Below are 19,135 nucleotides of genomic sequence, written 5' to 3'. Positions count from 1 at the left end.
CCCCGCACCGCTCGGCTGGGGGCGGAGCTCGCGGAGCCGCCCCGTCACGTGGGAACGACGCGGGGGGGGGGGGGGGGGGAACGGCGTGGGAGCATGGCAGGTAACGGGGGGAGCGGAACGGGGGGGCGGTGCGGGGCGGGGGGGAACGGGGGGGAGGGGGGAACGCAGCTGTGTGCGGGCACCGGGGGGGGGGAAAGGAGGGGAAGGGGGTGGGAAGGGGCTGCCCCTCGCTCTGTCCCCCCATCAAATCCCTGCGTCCCCACCCGCGCCGCCCGTCAGCCTCGTGTGTGCCGTCCCTGTATCCCCATATCCCCGTATATCATCCTATATATCCCGTATATCATCCCATATATCATCCCATATATCATCCCATATATCATCCCATATATCCCATATATCATCCCATATATCATCCCATATATCCCGTATATCATCCCATATATCATCCCATATATCCCATATATCCCCATATCCCCGTATATCATCCCATATATCCCGTATATCATCCCATATATCATCCCATATATCCCATATATCCCCATATCCCCGTATATCATCCCATATATGATCCCATATATCCCATATATCCCCATATCCCCATATCCTCATATATCCCTGCGTCCCCATATATCCCCATATCTCCATATATCCTCATATATCCCATATATTCCCATATCTCCCCATATATGCCATATATCCCCATATAACCCCATATCCCCATATATCCCCATATATCCCATATATCCTATATATCCTATATATCTCCCCATATCTCCACGTATCTCTCCATGTATCCCCATGTATCCCCATATTCCCCCATATCTCCCCATATATCCCATATTTCCCCATATCCCCATATATCCCCATACCCCCACATCCCCATGACCCCGTGTCCCCATGCCCTCATAGCCCCATTTCCCCAGTCGCTGTGTCCCTGTATCGCTGTGTCCCCGCATCACCGTGTCCCCACGTCCCCGTATCCTCGTGTCCCCATATCCCCTCATCACCCCATCCCCATACCCCTGTATCATGTCCCCATATCCCTGTATCCTCATGTCCCTGTGTCCCTGCATCCCATATCCCCACACCCCTTTATTCTCATTTCCTTACATCCTCACGCCCCCATATCTCCATCATCCTACATCCCTATGTCCCCAAATCCCCATATCCCCATGTTGCTGTCCCCCTGTATCCCCCTGTACCCCCTGTGTCCCCCATGTCCCCACATCCCCTCTCATCCCCCAACGTCCCCATTTCCCCCCCGTGGTTGGGGTCACCCAAAGGCTCTGTCCCAAGAGCTGGGGTTCCCCTCTCGCCTTGGGGGTGACGCAGGCTCTGTCCCCACCACCCCACAGCTCTGGCGGCCGCCTCCCCAAGCGGGGATGAGTGCGCAGAGGAGGAGGAGGATGAGCTGGAGCCGGGGCTGGATGAGGCCGAGCCGGAACCTGACAGTGGGACCAGGGCAGCGGGGGGACCCCGGGGGGCCGTGCTGACACGTCGGGGCATCACTCTGCGTGTGCTGCTGCGTGACGGGCTGCTGGAAGCGGGGAGGGGGGTCTTGTCCATCTACTACCTGGTGAGGGCAGCGGGGAGGGGGGGAGGTGGGGATGGGGACGTGGTTGGGACACCGATGGGGGTGTGGATGGGGACACGGATGGGGACAGGATGATGGGGATATTGTTGAGGACACGGGACGTGGATGGGGACATGGCAATGGGGACACGGATGGGGACACAGGGATGGGGACATGGGACGTGGATGGGGCCATAGATGTTGGGTATGGATTGAGATGTGGTAGGGACATGGATGGGGACATGGAGATGGGGACATGGAGATGGGGACATGGACGGGGTCGTGATTCTATGACATGTATGGGGACGTGGCAGTGGGGCTGTGGATGGAGATGTAGGTGGGGAAATGAATGGGGACAATGGTGATGGGGACACAGGTGAGGACATGGGTGGATACAGCAATGGGGACATGGATGGGGACATTGGTGTGGGCATGGATGGAAACATGGCGGTAAGGACACGGATGGGGACACGGATGAGGACATGGGTGAGGACACAGATGGGGACAGGGATGGAGACAGATGGGGAGGGACACGGAGGGGGACACGGATGGGGAGACGGATGGGACACAGATGGGGGCATGGGGTGAAGACACGGGTGGGGACGCATGGGGACCCGGATGGGGACACGGTCCGTATCAGCCCTCCCTGCTGCTCCCAGGGCAAGAAGTTCGTGGGGGACCTGGGTGCGGACGGGGCCATCACGTGGCAGGAGACGGGGCAGGTGTTCGGCTCACCCAGCGCCTGGGCCACGCACTGCAAGCGCCTGGTGAACCCTGCCAAGAAGTCGGGCTGCGGTTGGGCCTCCGTGCGCTACAAGGGGCAGCGCCTGGATCAGTACAAGGCTGCGTGGCTGCGGCACCACCAGCCCCACGCGCCCAGCGATGAGGTGGGAACCCGGAGGCGTCCCCAAGGAGGGGCCTGGCGTGTCCCCATGGGTGTCCCTGAGGAGGGGACTCGGGGGGGTTCCTGTATTGACTGCAAGGATCTCCGCTGGGGTGTCCCCAGTGCCTCCCCCAGTGCCTCGGGTTCGGGGTGGTGCCCCAGGGACAGACCTGGGTGTCCCCAAACAGGCGTCCTGGGGACTGGAGAGGTGTTTCGAGGGGTCCCCGTGGGTGTCCTCAAGGTGAAGTCTTGGGGTGTCCCAGGGCCTGGGGTTTCTCTGTGGGTTTCCCAAGGAGGTGCATCAGGTCTCCATGGGTGTCCCCGAGGAAAGGCCTGGGGTGTCCCCATAGGTGTCCCCAAGGAGGTCCGTTCTGGTGTCCTCGGGAGATGCCTAAGGTCTCTGTGGTTGTCCCCACAGAGGTGTCTCAGATCCCCATTGGTGTCCCTGGGAATGGGTCTGGACGTCCCCCTCGGTGTCCCCAAGGAAATGCCCTTGAGCCTCAGGGTGCTCCCACCGGGGTCCCAAGGAGGAGCCTTGGGGGGGTTCCCATCCATGTCACCGCAGAGGTTCCCCTTGGGGCCCTGGGGTGGGCACAGCCCTCAGCCCCTCCTGGTGCTCTGCTCCAGGCTCTGCCCAGCGAGGGCGAGGAGGATGAGCTGCCCGAGGAGGAAGAGGAGGAGGCTGGGGACGGCCGAACGCCCGCACCGGAGCCAGCAGCCACCAAGAGAACGGAGGAGAAGAGCAAGAAGCTGCCGGGCCGCGGCACAGCAGAGCAGGGTGAGGGGTAATGGTGGCAGGAAGGGGGTTGCAGGGAATGGTAACGGGGTTACGGTGGTGGCCATGGGGACGTGATGGTGGTAACGGGGGGCCGTGCACTGCTGTACAGAGCCCACCCCCCCGGCGAGGAGGCCGGAGAGCAAAAGCCGGGCGCCCGTCCGCTATTGCATGCTGGGCACACGCGACGCAGCCAGGTAGGGACCCCCAGCCTCACCTCGGTCAGCCCTCGGGGTGGGGAGGGCCGGGGGGAGCGGGGCTGTGTCTGTTGCAGGAACCCACAGACCCTGGTGGAGGTGACGTCCTTCGCCGCCATTAACAAGTTCCAGCCCTTCAACGTGGCCATCTCCAGCAACGTCCTCCTGCTGCTGGTGCGTCCCCTTCCCCTGCTGGGATCTTAGGATCCCTTTTAGGATCCCCTCGGCCCATTCCTTTTTCCTTTAGGATTTCCACAGCCACCTGACGCGCAGTGAAGTCGTGGGTTATCTGGGAGGCCGCTGGGACACCAACACGCAGCGTAGGCAATGGGGGACAGGGGGGAACAGCCCCTGGCGCTGCCACCCACCCCCACGTCCCCGCAGTGCTGACGGTGCTGCGCGCTTTCCCGTGCCGGAGCCGCCTGGGCGATGCTGAGACCGCGGGTGCCGTGGAGGAGGAGGTAACGCGAGGCCCCGTCGCCCCCCGGGTGCCCCCCGTGATGTGGGGGGGTCCGACGCGATCCTCGCCCCCCAGATCTGCCAGAGCCTGTTCCTGCGGGGGCTGTCGTTGGTGGGTTGGTACCACAGCCACCCCTTCGGCCCCGCGCTGCCCTCCCTGCACGACATCGACGCGCAGATGGATTACCAGCTCAAACTGCAGGGCAGCGGCAACGGCTTCCAGCCCTGCCTGGCCCTCATCTGCGGTAAGCACCCACCCCTGGGGGGGCACAGGGCGGCAGCCCCCCCCCCCATCAGCCCCATCTCTCCTCCCAGGGCCCTACTATGCTGGTAACCCCGGTGTGGAGTCCAAGATTGCGCCCTTCTGGGTGATGCCACCGCCTGAGGTGAGCGGCTCCCATCGCCTCCTCAGGGGGGCCCAGTGCAGTGACAGATGGGTGACCCCATAGGTGACCCCATAGGTGACCCCACTCCCCTCTCATCCAGCAACGGCCCAACGACTACGGCATCCCCATGGATGTGGAGGTGGCCTACATCCAGGACGGCTTCCTCACCAACGACGTCCTGCAGGAGATGGTGAGCGTGGGGCAGGAGCTGTCATACAACCACAGAACAGCCTGGGCTGCAAAGCAGCACAGCGCTCATCAGTTCCAACCCCTGCTGTGTGCAGGTCGCCAACCAGCAGCCCAGGCTGCCCAGAGCCACATCCAGCCTGGCCTTGAATGCCTGCAGGGCTGGGGCATCCACAGCCTCCTTGGGCAGCCTGTTCAGTCCCTCACCCCCCTCTCACCCCCAAACCCAGGCTGTGCCCCTGCCACCCGTCCCAGCTTTGGGGACGATCTCTCCTCTATCCTTGTTTGCTCTGGGGGTCTGGGGAAGGAGCACTCAGCCCCACTGCAGCCCCCTGCCCCCGCCCCCAGACGCTGCTGGTGGAGTTCTACAAAGGAGCCCCGGACCTGGTGAAGTTCCAGGAGCTGTGGAGCCAGGACCAGACCTACCTGGATAAGCTGAAGGTGGGCAGTGCTTCCTGGGAGCTCAGCTCTACCCGCCCCGCTCCTCCCAGAGCTGTTAATTGGGTTTTACTTCACCCCGGTGCAGGGCAGAGCAGAGCGCACAGGGTGAGCCTGGCGAGCAGAGCTGCATTCCTCTCCGCAGGGCTCCCTGGCCTCTCGCAGCCCCAAGGACCAGAGCTTTGCCCACATCCTGGAGCAGATCTACGGCCTGCTGAGGTACAGCAGCTGAGCAGGAGCTGCAACGGGAGCAGGGGCTGCAAGCAGCACCGCAGGGACGCAGCATCGCCCTGGGAAGCCGAAGGAAGGACCGGAGGCAGCAGCTGGGGGCACAGGGCAGCGGGGCTCCTGGGGGCCCAAGGCTCCGCAGTGTAACAGAGCACGGAGAAATGAAGGAGGAATCCCAGTCTCACCTCTTCCACACACACACGGCTCTCTGCCCCACAGCTGCCCTCAGGGCCGAAAGCAGAACTTGTTTCGATTCCACAGGCTGCCAAAGACCCCGGGAAGAAGGAAGCGTTTGTTCACCATCAACTGCTTTTATTGTTCTGGAAAAATGGAATGTTTCACTAACAGAAACTTCAATGCCGACCAAGAACACGTTCATAACAAAGAAAGGAAACCAATCAGCTGAACTGATAGAGCGTTTGGCTACGATGTGGCAGCAGTCTCGCTTTTTCGTCACCACAAATTCAAGTTGCTCAATAAAACTCACCCCCATTGGCGTTTTGTATTAAAAATAGATTTTTCTGTCTATAGATCTGTGTATTAAAGCGCTCTCAGTAGCGGCGGGCGAAGCGCGGCTCGGTCGCTCTGTGTCCCCGCTCCTGGCCTGCAAACCCCCCCTGCACTGCAGCACTCGGTGCCACCTGGCTGTGGTTTGGGCCCTGCGTGAATCCTCCACGCCTACAAGGGAGAGCAGACAGGCTGGGAACGGGACGGGAAGCAAGAGGCGGCCGCGCGTCTCCCAGCAGCCATTTGATTCTGTCTGGGTTTTTTTTTCCCCTCCTACTTGCAAATCCACACTCGAGTTGGATCTCAAAGCGTGCCTCTGCACTTTGCACTTTGCATTTTGCTTTGGTTCAGGCCTGTTGGTACCCAGGTGACAGCTCCTTACCCTGCCATCCCGCCGCGGTGCGTCGCGTGGCCTGGTCCCTGCTGACCAGGCGTGCCTCGATCACCACCTGAGCACAGAACGAGAGAAAGCAGCGGTGGGGGGAGGAGAAAAGGCCTTCGTGTTGCCCTACCAGAAAAGCCAGATCGTCCCCAGTTTGATTTGCTTTCTCAGTAACGCTGTGAAGGTCGGCAGGCTTTAATTAGCACCACAAGTTCAGCAGCAGTCATTGATAGAAAGACCACGATCACACTGGGAAGCAGCAAGTGTACCTTGCCATCTCTCATGATCCCGTCCCATCACTCCTCCAGCCACACTGCCCTGCCATGAACGATCTTGATGCCCCTCTAACTTTCGACCATGATCTCCCCAGTCACGTCCATCTCTTAAAAAAATAAAAGAGAATCTTCTAGGCGCCCCTTATCGCTGCGGCAGCGCGGGAGGCGCTACCTGCACAGCCCCACGTGCTGGGTGGAGCACAGAGCGGGCGAGATGCGACCAGCCAGCCAACCCCTGCTCCCTGTCGGTGTGCCTGCACTCAGCCCCACGCTGCTGGGACGCATCCGGCCCGGCTGCTGACTTGCACAGAAACCACCAGCATGCTCAGCTCCCCCCATCACCTCCGTCTGCTGAATGCCGAGTTCTAGCTAGGAGCGCTGCTCTGCCCGGGGCAGCTAACAGCACCCAGCCTCAGCTGGGAAGGGGAGCTGCTTACAGAGCCCCTCCTCGCCCCTAAATCCCTGGCGCATCCCGACCAGAGGCTCAAAGGACCCAGCAGGAGGAAGCCTCGCGCCGCGCTCCCACCAGCGCCCCCTTTTTACCCGCGAGGACGAAGCGCCGCCGCAGCCTGGCGCCGGAGCACTAACCGGGTGGGCGGGGGGATCCCTCTGCCTTCGTTCATCCTCCGCTCCGACCCATAACCGCCCCAGCCGTCGCGGGATTCCCGCGGGTGCCGCTCGGGGCCGTGCCGCTCGTCGGGGTAATGCTGCAAGGCAAGCGGGGCGGTCACAGCGCCGCTCCCCCCTTCCCCAGCCGCAGCTCCGCACAAAGCAAAGCGGCAGCTGCCCCTCGTTCTGCTGCTGCGCTTTGTGCGCTTGGCTCCGGTTTGGTTTCACAGCCCCACTTGCAGGTGGGTGCCGGCTTTTGGCAGAACGTCTCTTTCTACACCAGTGCTAAGAGAAGGGAAACCCCCCCCCCCCCCAGCTGCTGCATCGCAGGGCTTTGAGGCAGGAATCCGTCACCACGCGCCGCCCCCCGGCCCCAGCGCTGACGGACAGACGCCTCAATGCCAGCAGCTCCAGTTGAGAACAGGTAGCAGCGTGCTGCTCCTGCTTTGCACTTGGTGTGAAACGAAGCCATGATGTGGATGCCACCCACCTGCCCGTCTCTGTCTGGGATTCCTCTTGAACCTTCTCTTCTGGAAAGAAAAAAGGTTTCAGTTAAGCCAACGGTCGTAATCTATAAGCAGCACCTTTGTGTTTGGAGGGCTGTAAGTCTGAGAAGCCAGCATCTGTCCAGCTGTAACATACTGAAAGGAGTTTTGATGTCATACAAAGAGACCAAAGGAAGGCTCAGAGCAATGAGTAATTCAGGTGACACTGAGTGATGGCCAGCAGGACGAGGGCAGACCTGGAGCCAAGGAAGAACAGAGTGAACCCACCAGCACAGAAATGAGTTAGAAGCAGAAGTGGCACAGCTCCTCCCAAAGCTCCTCTGAGAGCAGCCCAAAGTGCCCACACTGCACAGAGCACTTCAGCAGACTGTGGAGCTAAAGTCAGTGTAAGCTGTGTTGCCAAGGAGCAGGGAAAGCACTGCAGCAAAAGGAAGGTTGTGACATCTTGGATTAATTAGCCTGGATTCACAAATCACACCTCCATGCACCTTGAGGACTGCAGGACTGCCCTCGGCACAGCTGAGCTGGGGGGCACAGCGCTGCAAGTACACATGGGATCAGATGCAAGAAAAGCACGAGGCTCATCTGTTTTCAGCACTGCTCAACCCACGAGTGAGGCAGAAAGACACCGAGTTTCCTTCAGGGTACGGGGAGAAGAACCTGTGCCTCGTGCTGACCTGTCCAAGGAATGATCCTGGTACCGGCCGCGATCCCTGTGGTCGAAGTCGTGGAAGCGGTCCTGGCGCACAAACTCAGAGTGGTATCTGTCGTCCAGCACCACCCGCTTCGCCTCTGGCCAGTACGGATCATCTCGCCTGCAAGGAAGGAAGCCAACCTCGTACGGAGCTCCTTTCTTCATCTCGAGTGAGAGCTTGGGATCAAACCGCACGCAATCCCACCATTTTAGAGTTATTTCTGATTTGTAATTGAGGTCTCAGCACACCACCCCAAAAAGCAGACCCTCAGCAGGGGGAGACATGAGAACAAGCCCCTCCTGCTGGCCCCCCAGCTTTACAGTTTAGATTCCCAGAACCATCCAAAGCTGAAGATCTTCAAGATGCAGTGCAACCATCAGCACAACCCAACGGGCGCATCACTGAGCCACGTCCCCCAGTGCCATTCCCACACGTCCCAAATACCCACAGGGACGGGGACTCCACCCTGGGCAGCCGTTCCAACACCTGACCACTGACCACCCTCTTCACAAAGAAATTCTGCTTCATTTCCAACCTAAACTCCTCCAGCACACCTCACACCGCTCTCCTGCATCCTCCAGAACAGCGCACCTGCAGGCAGACGTGGCCAGAGCCTGGTGTCCCACTGCAGTTACCTGCCATCATCGTAGGGCCTCCTCATCGCTGAGCGCCGCTCCTGCTCGTAGCGCAGCTGCTCCTGCTGGCGCCGCAGCTCCTCCCTCTCCCTCTGGATCCGTTCCTGCTCTCTCCTCCTCTCCTGCTCGATGTGCATCCTTTCCCTCTCCAATCTCTCCCTCTCCAAGCGCTCTCTGTCCAGACGCTGCCTTTGAAATTCGAGTCTCTCCCTCTCCCTCTGCAGCCTCTGCCTTTCGTCCCTCTCGTGCATGGCCTGAAGGCGCTGCTCTCGCTCTCGCCTTTCTCTCTCTCTAATTGAAAAGGAGACATTTGTTTTTCAGTCAATTATCTCCAATCGAGGCTTTATTGCTCATTTTTGGTGCTCCTATTAGTTCACCTTTCAAAACAGAAGTTATGTTTTTCTCACTGTAGGATTAAATACAAACGGTCTCTTCTCAACCCAACCAAAGCTGCTTAATAGGAGCCCAAAGGGAGTTAAGCATTCCACATCAGTAAGGCAGCACCCGCTCTAAGATGGGCCAAGAAAGTTTTGGTAGAGCACAGCGTGGCAGCACAGAGCTCCAACAACTGAAGGATTTAGGAGACATGTCAAAACTTTCAGGCAGAACACAAGCATGAGGAGCATTCAGCTCTGCCTCAGCACAACGCGTGAGCTGGGGGTGCCCACAGAAGCCATTGCCCACAGCAGCCTCTCAGAAGCACAAGCTTAGCGATGGCCGGTTTGGGTACAGAAAAGCCTCCCCAGCTCTGCACAGCAGCTCAGCATCAGAGCGAGCCGAGCTGCCATCGTGGAAAGGCCCACAGGGAACCCGGCTGCAGCACAGCTGGGGCTGCAGAGCAGAGCCTGGCACTCACCGCCGCCGCTCCGTCTCCCGGATCTCGCGCTCTCTCTGCCGCTGCCGCTCGCGCTCGCGCTGCTCTTTGATTTTATCGAACGACAAGATGTCCTGCTTCTCCTTGCTCTCAGATTTGCGGTCCTGGCTCTTCGTGCTCTGAGGCAAATCAAAGAATGACGTTTAGCTGAATGCTTCCAGCCATGACTCCCAAGCAAAACACCCGCTTGGTTTCGACTCAGAACGCTGCCGCCCTCCTGGAGGTGAACGGCGTGGAATCACACACAGGAGTCGGGGAGAAGCGCCCAGAATTTGGCCAGAGCTTCTGGTGAGTGTAAGAGCACAGAAATACTGGAGGCACATGGCCTGCCTGGTGCTGCTGGTAAGTGATAGCACTGCAAAGGTCACGGGGCACCACACTGCAGACGGATCATCTTAACACCACTGTCAAATTACATTCCTACTTCCTCAGCTCCAGCAGCACGACTGCGAGGTGAAGCACCAGCATTTACCTTCACAGCGCAATTGACTCCTTAACGCTTCCTAAAACGCTGCCACAGGTCAACAGTTCCCCACACAGGAGGCAGAACTCCCTGCAGCCCTCACACAGGCAGGATCAGGACACCCTGCAGCCCTCACACAGTAGGGTCATTCACACCTGCTCTTACAGAGAAGTGTCCACGAAGCCCTGCTTACCCTCTCTTTGGAAGCAGATGTTTTCACGCTAATAACGGGTTCTCCTTTAGATTTATCCATCACCACTGTCCTCTCAGTTCCTCGACTTGCTAGAAAGCAAAAGCACACAGGAATAAATACTACTGCAGATGGATGTATCAGGATAATATCAATAATCAGGATAATATCAATAATATCAGGATATTATTTTACCAGGGTTGTTAGGTGACTTGTGCAAGAACCTATCACCATTTACAACAGCCTGCCAACCACGTGCAAGCTGGGGGAAAGGGCACAGAATCTATGCTAACGCCTCAGTGAAGCACTCTCTAGCAGAGCTGGAGGTTTACAAGCAAGCAAATCAGCTGATGTCTGCAGAACACGCACTTTCGCCACAGTTAATGAACTACAAACCTCTCCACAGCTGCTCACACTGCACCAACTCTTCCAAGCACTGCACCTGCCAACACACCTGATTTGCTCGCCCTGGATCGATCGGAGGCTCCAGCCTTCTGCTCCTCTTTCTCTTTCCCTTCCTTCTCATCCTTTGAATCTTTCTCAGATTTCTTCCCATCGTCTTTTTTGTCGGCCTTCTCCTCCTTTTTAACACCACCAGACCTGCAGGCGAACTTTGCTTTAATAGAAGACCTGACAAGAGGTGCTCAGTCACCACTCCTACCGAAGACAAAAGCATCCTAACGCCACTTCTGTGCTGCCAAGCACCGACAGCACGCCAGGCTGCACTTGTGCACGGGCTGCAGAGCAGCAAACACCACTGAGCTAAGGCTGCCTGAAAGCCAGGGACTACAGATGTGACCCCTCTCAGGATGGAGAGTGAGTGCTACAAACACAAATCTCCGCTGCAGCTCAGCTCATGCATGGCACGGGGAGAAGGGCTCACCCAGCTGCAGGCTGAGCTCCACGACAAGAGAAGCTTTCAAACAAATCCTTGTGCATCTGACACAAGGAATTCAGCCTGCAGCTCCTTTGCAGGACTTTGGTGACTTTATGAGGCAGTAAAGCAAAATGCCTCTTTCAAAAGGAAAAGAGCACGTGGAAAACAAAGTACAGGAGCACTGCTTACTCATCATTTGGCCTATCAGCAAACAGACCAGTTACCAGGAAGATTGTCAGCGCAGTCATAGTGGTCATAAAGCCTTAATGATTCTAAAACCATTTAGCCCAACCAGCAACGAGCAGAACAAATCCAAACCAGACGAGAGGACAAAATTCTGATTAAAAAATATTGGTTGCTGTGACATGATCTCACACAGCTGTGTGTTTTGTTACAGAACACTGAAACTCCCCCTGTTTTGTAACAGAGAGCCCATTAAGATGCACTTCTGGCTATTTTTCCAGTATGACTCTCGCTCCAGATGCAGCAAGCAGCAAATCAAGACTCACTGCAATTCCTGTCCCCTTTTCTGACGCGGCTGTGTTTCAAAGGAGCGGTCTTTAAACACAGGAAAATACACATTAAAGAAAAAACAAAACACACAAAACACTTTACTTCTCAGATTTGGAATCTGCAGAATGGTGCCTGTCTTTTTCCTTCCGCGCTTCGCCTTCCTTTCTGTCTGAAGGCTTTTTCCCAGCCGGTTCATTTTTGGCCTAGAATTTCAGCAAGAAGCGTTTTTTTTGTTTTTTTTTTTTTTCTTAAACAATAAAACACAGGCATTAAAATTCCACCTTTCGCTCCAACATCCTGCCACGTGAGAGCTACCGCCGACCTTTTCCACAGAAATCATCTTCCCGTGCAGCTCTGTCCTGTGCAGGTGATTGATGCACTTGGTGGCTTCCTCAGACGAGGCCATGGTCACAAAGCCGTAGCAGCGCGCGCCGGGACTGCGAGCGTTTGTCACCACTTTTGCACCAACCACCTGCAGGGGAAGAAGAAGAAAAAGCCCTCGTGGTTGGAGAAACAAGGGTAAATCAGCTCTGATCAACTGTGTGAGCAGCTCTGCTTGCTGGTGATAGCTCAGTTTTAACGCAGAGGAAACGTTCCTGGCACACAACACTTTGCTGGCACTCCAGGACAGCAGTGCTAAGCTCACTTCAGAGATGGGTTCATTGTAACCTGGCACACACTGCTGGGCCCACAGTGTTCCAAAGGTGCCTCAGCCAAGCTTGACTGCACAAAATACCCTCGGAAGAGATCACAGAACGGCCTGGGCTGCAAAGGACCACGACGCTCATCTGGTTCCAACCCCCTCCGTGTGCAGGGTCGCCAACTGGCAGCCCAGAGCTGTGGGACTGATTTGATGATTCAGCTCTTGAAAGAGACGCCACCATAAAACCCACGCTCAAAATCGGAGCTTGAGGTGCTGAGCAGGGAGCTGACTTAAAGATACCCAAGCAGGAGGATAACCTAATTCATCTGCCTTTCCTCAGGAGACATCTGTCAGCCTCTATCCCCAAATGCCTACAGGCGAGTCGTGCCCAGCGACACAAACATCCACATCACACCAGGGAGGCAGGAGGGAGGGGAGGTGGCCTTGCAGTGAGCTCCCCTCTGTAAGTGCTGCCCTCACATCCAGAGCTGTCTTAATTTTAGAGCGGCTGAGCAGAGATCCTCCAAAACCACTATTTCCCTTTTGTCCCATCCCAGACAATGTTATTTATGAGATTTACTACTTTCAGTTTCAATAGAATGCAGGAAGAGTTCAGTGCTCAGTCCAGCCAGCCATTAGAACAGCCAGAAGCCAAGTGAGCAGAACTTCCAGGGCCCCCCATGAGACACGGTCGCTGTCAGCCTGCCCCCCCTCCACGCACCTTTCCATACTTGCTGAAGAGATTCTTCAAGTCCGTTGCCCTCGTGGAGGATGAGAGGCCGCTGACCCACAGATTTCTGCCAGAGCCGCTGCCAGCACGGCCTGAGGGAACAGAAACACAGCGTAAAATCCGACCTGCAACCTTTTAAGCAAGAACACAACAGCGAGAAAACAACTCCGCTTTCTACCCTCCTGCTCAAACCTCTTCCAGCACAACGGCAACTTCACCGCTTCCAAAACATTCCCACTTAAAACCAGAGCATAAACTGCAGCCCTCAGCAATTAACTTTAGAGCTCTACATCCAAATAGCCTGAAGGAGTTCTCACCTACACACAGGCCTCCTTACACTGTAATCACTTGGAAGAGAATGACAAAATATTAAGCGTTAACACAAAACAAACTCCTTTCAATTGATGTTTTTATTTCTTGAAGGAAAACAGCCTACCTTTCTCATCTTTGGAGGCTTGCTTTGTATCTTTGTCCTCCTCCACAGGGCTAAAGACAAAACAACACATTATTCAACCAAGCATCAGACAAAGCAAGTTCAGGTTGTGCACTAGAATTTTATACCTACCAGTACCAATTAGTTCTGAAATAAAAGGTACCTCTGCAAATTTTTGGAAGAGTGACTGGAAATAAGGGACTCGCATACTTAAGATGACAATTAATGCTGTTTTGCAGATGACAGAAATCAGAGTAATTTAAGAAAACAACCTTTGAAGGTTGAGGAAGGAAAGAAATCAAACCCTCTGCGCTTAACCAAACAACGACAATTCTGCACAAGGAGAAATCAAACCGATTCTTTAGCAATAGGCTACAATTTCAGAGGCGCGGTGGCCAATTGAAGGACACGGCTTATCGGCAGCACTTAACGACCCGTGACAAAAGATAGCATCTGGTCTATAACGGAGAAAAAACAAACCTCTTTTTCTGATCACCGCCCTCACTGGCTGAGGACTCTTTAGTAGCGGGGCATTCCTCTGAATTAGCTTTGTCTTCTGCTTTCTTGGCATCTTCTTTGCTATCCTTGCCTTCCGCACCTGCGCCTCTCTCCGCTGTTTCCCCACTAGAGGCTTCCAGGCCTTGGCAGCGCTTGCTACTCTGATCGCTTACGCTCTCTACTCCTACAGAGTCAGAGTCCAGCTTCTCTTCCTCTATTGTCTGTTCACTTGTCTCCCCTTTCGCTACAACTAAACGCTTTGCCTCCTTCCTTGCCATAGCTTGTGCCGATCTGCTGTCCAAATCTAAAGCATCTTCCTCCGACTGAGCGGCAGCAAGAGCGTCCTCTTCCTCTGCCAGCCTCTTGCCTGGCACCACGTTACTTGCTTCCTGTGCATGTGGCTGCTCCGCTTCGGAGGTTTCTTCGTTAAGGAGCTCAGATTTACAAGTTTCCCCCAAAATGTCGAGTATTTTCTCATTTTCTACGGATTTAACAGGAATAGAATGGCACAAGGTTTAATCACCAGGGAAATACAGCAATCACAAACGTGGAACTGGCATGGCTGCCACACTAACACCAAGAGAAGGCTAAGCTACACAGAGATTGGAAAACCCTAGTGTACCCAGTGTTACAAGTCCTACGCTCACTGCACTCTGACACACTACTGCATCAGCCCTCACACGTTAACAGGGAAGAAAAATCCCCCCCCAGATTTAACAAAACCTTCTGGCTCATCCTTGATCCTCTTCATGGAACCGTTCCACTCTGTTTCTTCTCTAGTTGGCTTCCACAGTCCAAGATCTCAACACAGCAAAGCACTGAGAGTTCAATTTCCAGTTTTCTGCAGCATTCTTTTAGCAGACAGTCCAACACGAAACCTGGCCTTCTTCTGACAGCAGATGTTCTGACGGCAGATGGCTGTGTTTGCAGTCCAGAAACCAAACGTGATCCGTGGGACGTCCCATGACAGCACTGTGTTCCTTTGAAGTCCAGCCACTCTTTACCTTCTGTTCTGTAGCACAGCTCGCTATGCCCTGCACTCCTGTATTCACACTCCCAGAACTAGAGTACAGCGTGATATCACAAGATCTGTTTTAGGCTCAGAACCTTCGTGCCTTTAAGGCTCACTCTTTAGCTCCTCTGCAGTTGCACAGAACGATTTCGCCACGTTAAACACATGTTTCAAACAGTTCTCATCCACAGATCTGGTGATATGACTGGGTTTCCAATCTCTATGACCCTGCATGACCTGGATTCTCCATGATAACAACGTACACTACAGTAATGAATTTAAAAGGAAACAGGGATATAAAAAAGATTAAATGAAGAATTTAACTGTTTTAAAGCCCTGGATTTTGGTTGGTTTGTTTTTTGTTTTGTTTTGTTTTTTAAATTAGTATTTTTATAAACAGTACCTGGTTCCAAAGGCAGCTCTTCAATTTCCTGTGGGGAAGGGGGAAGAGAAATATCAGTACTCAACAGCAGGCCGAGATGTTACCCAGCATGGGACACATCCCTTCCCTCGCCGTGGTTCTCCTGATCTCAGGTTTGAAACCACTGCATTTTACAAAGATTTCTCACAAGAAGATTTAATGTTACTTTTTACGGTTTCCACTCCCTACGAAGACGATATGACACGTATGAAAGCTTTTCATTTGTAAAAACAGGTCACAATTTACCTTTATTTCAATTAATTCAGACGAAGCGGCATCAAAACTGTTTCCAACGTCTTCCACCTCCACCTGGAGAAAGCGCAGAACAGAACAGACACCTCGTTATCTACCAAATCACGGCACTGGAAGTGAAACCCGGATGAGAAACCCAAGGCTGGAGCTGATTCTCACTGCTAAGCAGCACACCAAGATCTCCAGTGCCCAAAAGAAGGACTGAGGTTAAAACCTGACCGATGGCTGCCGCTGAAAGCCTCGCTACCTCTGAAATACGGGATGCCTCACAGAGATCTTTTAAGAAGGTCAATCCTTCCTGCAGCGTTTCTTTTACACCCTGTGGCAAACAGAGAGCCAAGAAACCTCAGTGAGCAGCGAGGAGCATGCTGAGAAAAGACTGCAGCATTTGACCCAGATTCTGGCACTTTCCTCGCTGAATTAAACCCTGTTTTCTCAGCATTCACGTTTGTCCTGAGGGTAAGGAATGCTGGAGGACAGAGCTAAATCTACTGCTGTAACTGCCAGAGTTGGGAATGGAGGAAAAGTCCCCGTCTGGGGAGCTGACAGACCGGGCTGATGGAACAAGGGCTGCACCTCCCCATCAGACTGCACACAAAGAGCATTCTTCAACATCCTGTGGAACACTGCAGGAGGTAAACTTGACTTAAGGAAAGACATCTTCTAGCAGAAATGAGTACTGTGGTGAAGTCAGGGCAACAGGTAGACGAGCATGGAAAACCAACCTGTAAAACTTCAGCAAGTGCAAGGCCGTATCTTGACAAAAAGAAGCACCTAGAATACATGTGTGCTGCTGTGCAGCTGAGGAGGTGAAACATACAGAGGCAGATAAAAGCAAAGGAAAGATATGAAGATGAGAATGAAGTATGAAGTGAAGTTATTAAAACGTTGTTTCCCAGACTAGAGGTGACATATATGGACATATGATGTATACAAAAAACACCAAAGCGTTTAAAAATCAAGAATATTTCCCCAGATATGTAAAGGAACAAAAAGCAGTGATGGAGAGAAGCAGTAGAGCCCCCAGTGGTTCCAACTACTCCCTGATGACTCTTTCACTACTGAACTTGGAAAACAAAACAAACATAAAACAACAAGAATCTGACTCCACACACAGAACAGATGCATACCATCATTACTGATATTTCTCTCGACTCTTCTTTAATTTCTGACAATTGTGGGGACGCCTCCAAGTCTCCTACAGCATAGTCTGGAGGCTGATCTGGAAGTTCTTTCATTTCTGCATCAGCATTTTCTCTACTATCAGACAGCGAGTCAAGAATGTGATCAGCACTGTAATCCTCTCCGCAATCTCCAGCATTGCTGTTGTCTATTTCGGCTTCATCCAACACACTAATATCCATCATGTCAATGTCTTGCAAGTTATCCAAACTTGTTTCAATGTCCTCCTGTAAGAAGAAAGAAAAAAAAAAAAAAAAAAAGCATATATAAAAGTTATTGTAGCTTAGAAACAACACTGCCCTTTCTTCACTTCCAGCACAGCTCTGCATACCTGCCCGTCTCCAGAATCCTCCTCCAGGCCGTTGTCTTCAGCTCCCTCTTCGTCTGGTCTACGTCCTAATTGCATTGATTGTTAGAATATAAGAAGTTACAAATATATAGTTTTCAAGTTATGCATTTTCATCATAACAGGCATTCTACCCTACTTGGCCATCCACTTTTTCCTCATTTTCCAAAATTGAGCGTTTCTATGCTTTCTATACCAGTAAGGCAGCACAGCACAAGCTCTGACACAGGTTTTGAGCAGCACCGAGCACCCCTTACATCTGACTGAGTAGAAATTGCAGTTATTTATCTCAAATGTTCATTCTTTCAGAAGTGCTTCCAGGAAAGAAGAAAAAAACAAAAAAAAAAAACCAAACAAAAAAACCAGTGATAGAACAACAGGAAATGGTTTTAACTTAAGACTAAGGAAGTTTAGGTTGGATATGAGGAGGAAGTTTTTCACCCAGAGGTGGTGAGGCACTGGCACAGGTTGCCCAAGGAGGCTGTGGATGCCCCATCCCTGCAGGCATTCGAGGCCAGGCTGGATGTGGCTCTGGGCAGCCTGGGCTGCTGGCTGGCGACCTGCACACAGCAGGGGTTGGAACTGGATGAGCATTGTGCTGCTTTGCAACCCAGGCCATTGTAGGATTCTGTGACTGACAGACAGCAACGTATATTTCAGACTAAGCTCTGGAATAAACAGCCTACAGCTGTTTACGTGGGTGGATAGCGACAGAAGAAGGGGGAATGGTTTTAAACTGAGCAGGGGGTTGGAACTGGATGAGCACTGTGCTCCTTCTCAACCCAGGCCATTCTATAAGAAGGAAAACTGTCTGTATCCAATTGTGGTAAGCACTGATTGCAAAACACTCATTGCTACAATCAAACTGAGCACTTTTCCAAAAGGAAAAGCAAATTGAGGAGAAAAATAATAAAAAAAAATAAAAATCAAGATTGCATTAATGGGCAATAACTATTAGAAAACCCAAAGAGAAGACGAGTAGAAATCCTCCCTTCACCGCCTGTACCTTTGCTGCTTCTTTTTGGGGTTCTCTTCATTGTGCTTTCAGAGATCACGGGTATTTCGTCAGGATTCCCCCCTTCCTCCTCGATGGCCTGTGGGGAACAGAAGGCGACAGTGAGGGACGGCACGGCCCGCAGCTGCAGCACGGAGGAGCCCCGTGCCTGGAGGCGTTCAGAACCGTAGAGAAGTGACAGTGCGAGCCCCCGAAGCCGAGCCGATTGGAAGAGTCGTTTGAGAAGAGCCCACCCTTAACAGCCGCACAGCTACCCCTGCAGATCCACCTCCAAGTGAGATATTCCGTGATTTTACACCACCCTCAAACCTCGCATCCCACAGAGGGCCGCTCGCAGTGCCCACCGCAGCGCTGCAGCCCCGCCGCTCCCTCACAGCCCGGCTGCCCTCAGCGCCGCTTTGGCGCCATTTTCCCCTCAGCGCCGCGCACGCGCCGTGTGAGCGTCCCCCTCCCCCCCCCCGGCAGCGCTCCCGCTCACCTTCCTCAGCCGCTCCGTCAGGACGCTCTTGTTCCCACCGCTATCCAAACTGCGGCGCTTCAGCTCTGCCCGCAGATCGATCACGCGCAGCTCGCTCAGCCGACGGGTTTCGGGCTCGGAGCTCGGCGTTCCGCACCCGCTCAGGGACACGTATTCACCCTGCCCAGTCGCTGAGTGACTCTCCGCCATAGAGCCGTTGTTTCGACTGAGAACGACGGGGTGAAAACAACGGCGCGAAGTGCGGTCGCAACACAAAATGGTGGCGAAAGCGCTGAGGAGAAGGGGAGGGAGGGAGCGAGCGCAGCCCGCACGCGCGGAGAGCCCGCAGCACCGAGTGAGGGGCGCCGCGCATGCGCAGGAAAGATGCCGCACGCTCCGGAGATGCGCATGCGCAGTATTACGCTTGCGCCTCGCCGAGCAGGCGCAGTTGTGCTATCGGCGGCGCCACGCAGCCGCAGTGCCTCCCAGAGCGCAG

General features: G+C 54.2%; 2 protein-coding genes across 6 annotated transcripts; one reads left to right on the top strand and one right to left on the bottom strand.

The window, feature by feature from the left end:
* The first annotated feature begins 33 nt into the window (after positions 1–33).
* MPND (MPN domain containing) lies at positions 34–5,654 on the top strand. Its single transcript, XM_052702729.1, is given in 13 exon segments — positions 34–100; positions 1,356–1,576; positions 2,232–2,459; positions 3,083–3,233; positions 3,343–3,427; positions 3,505–3,601; positions 3,675–3,800; positions 3,802–3,888; positions 3,963–4,131; positions 4,202–4,272; positions 4,373–4,462; positions 4,807–4,899; positions 5,042–5,654. Coding segments are annotated over 13 exon segments (1,512 nt in total). The 5' UTR covers positions 34–93; the 3' UTR covers positions 5,129–5,654.
* Positions 5,416–19,054, bottom strand: LOC128090413 (scaffold attachment factor B1-like). 5 transcript variants are annotated; one of them, XM_052702719.1, is made up of 21 exons: positions 18,661–19,054; positions 18,174–18,261; positions 17,153–17,217; positions 16,770–17,048; positions 15,634–15,696; positions 15,370–15,397; positions 13,937–14,435; positions 13,460–13,509; positions 13,015–13,115; positions 11,973–12,122; positions 11,753–11,853; positions 10,715–10,860; positions 10,264–10,352; positions 9,590–9,726; positions 8,734–9,024; positions 8,081–8,218; positions 7,388–7,427; positions 6,877–6,995; positions 6,283–6,395; positions 6,014–6,080; positions 5,416–5,802 (listed from the first exon to the last, which is right to left on the bottom strand). In XM_052702719.1, exons 1-21 carry the CDS (start codon positions 18,847–18,849, stop codon positions 5,676–5,678), a joined length of 2,880 nt encoding a protein of 959 aa, XP_052558679.1. In that variant the 5' UTR covers positions 18,850–19,054; the 3' UTR covers positions 5,416–5,675. The 5 variants fall into 5 exon arrangements, 4 of the variants coding, with proteins under 4 accessions (XP_052558679.1, XP_052558681.1, XP_052558680.1 ...); XM_052702721.1 differs by lacking the exon at positions 18,661–19,054 and adding an exon at positions 18,527–18,634; XM_052702720.1 differs by lacking the exon at positions 11,753–11,853 and having other exon boundaries at positions 11,932–12,122.
* Between the last annotated feature and the right edge of the window lie 81 nt (positions 19,055–19,135).

This window comes from Tympanuchus pallidicinctus, unplaced genomic scaffold (assembly GCF_026119805.1).
Source record: "Tympanuchus pallidicinctus isolate F22 unplaced genomic scaffold, pur_lepc_1.0 scaffold46, whole genome shotgun sequence".
NCBI lineage: Eukaryota > Metazoa > Chordata > Aves > Galliformes > Phasianidae > Tympanuchus > Tympanuchus pallidicinctus.
The sequence above is the reverse complement of the archived record's forward strand: the minus strand, read 5'-3'. Positions and strand labels throughout refer to the sequence as shown.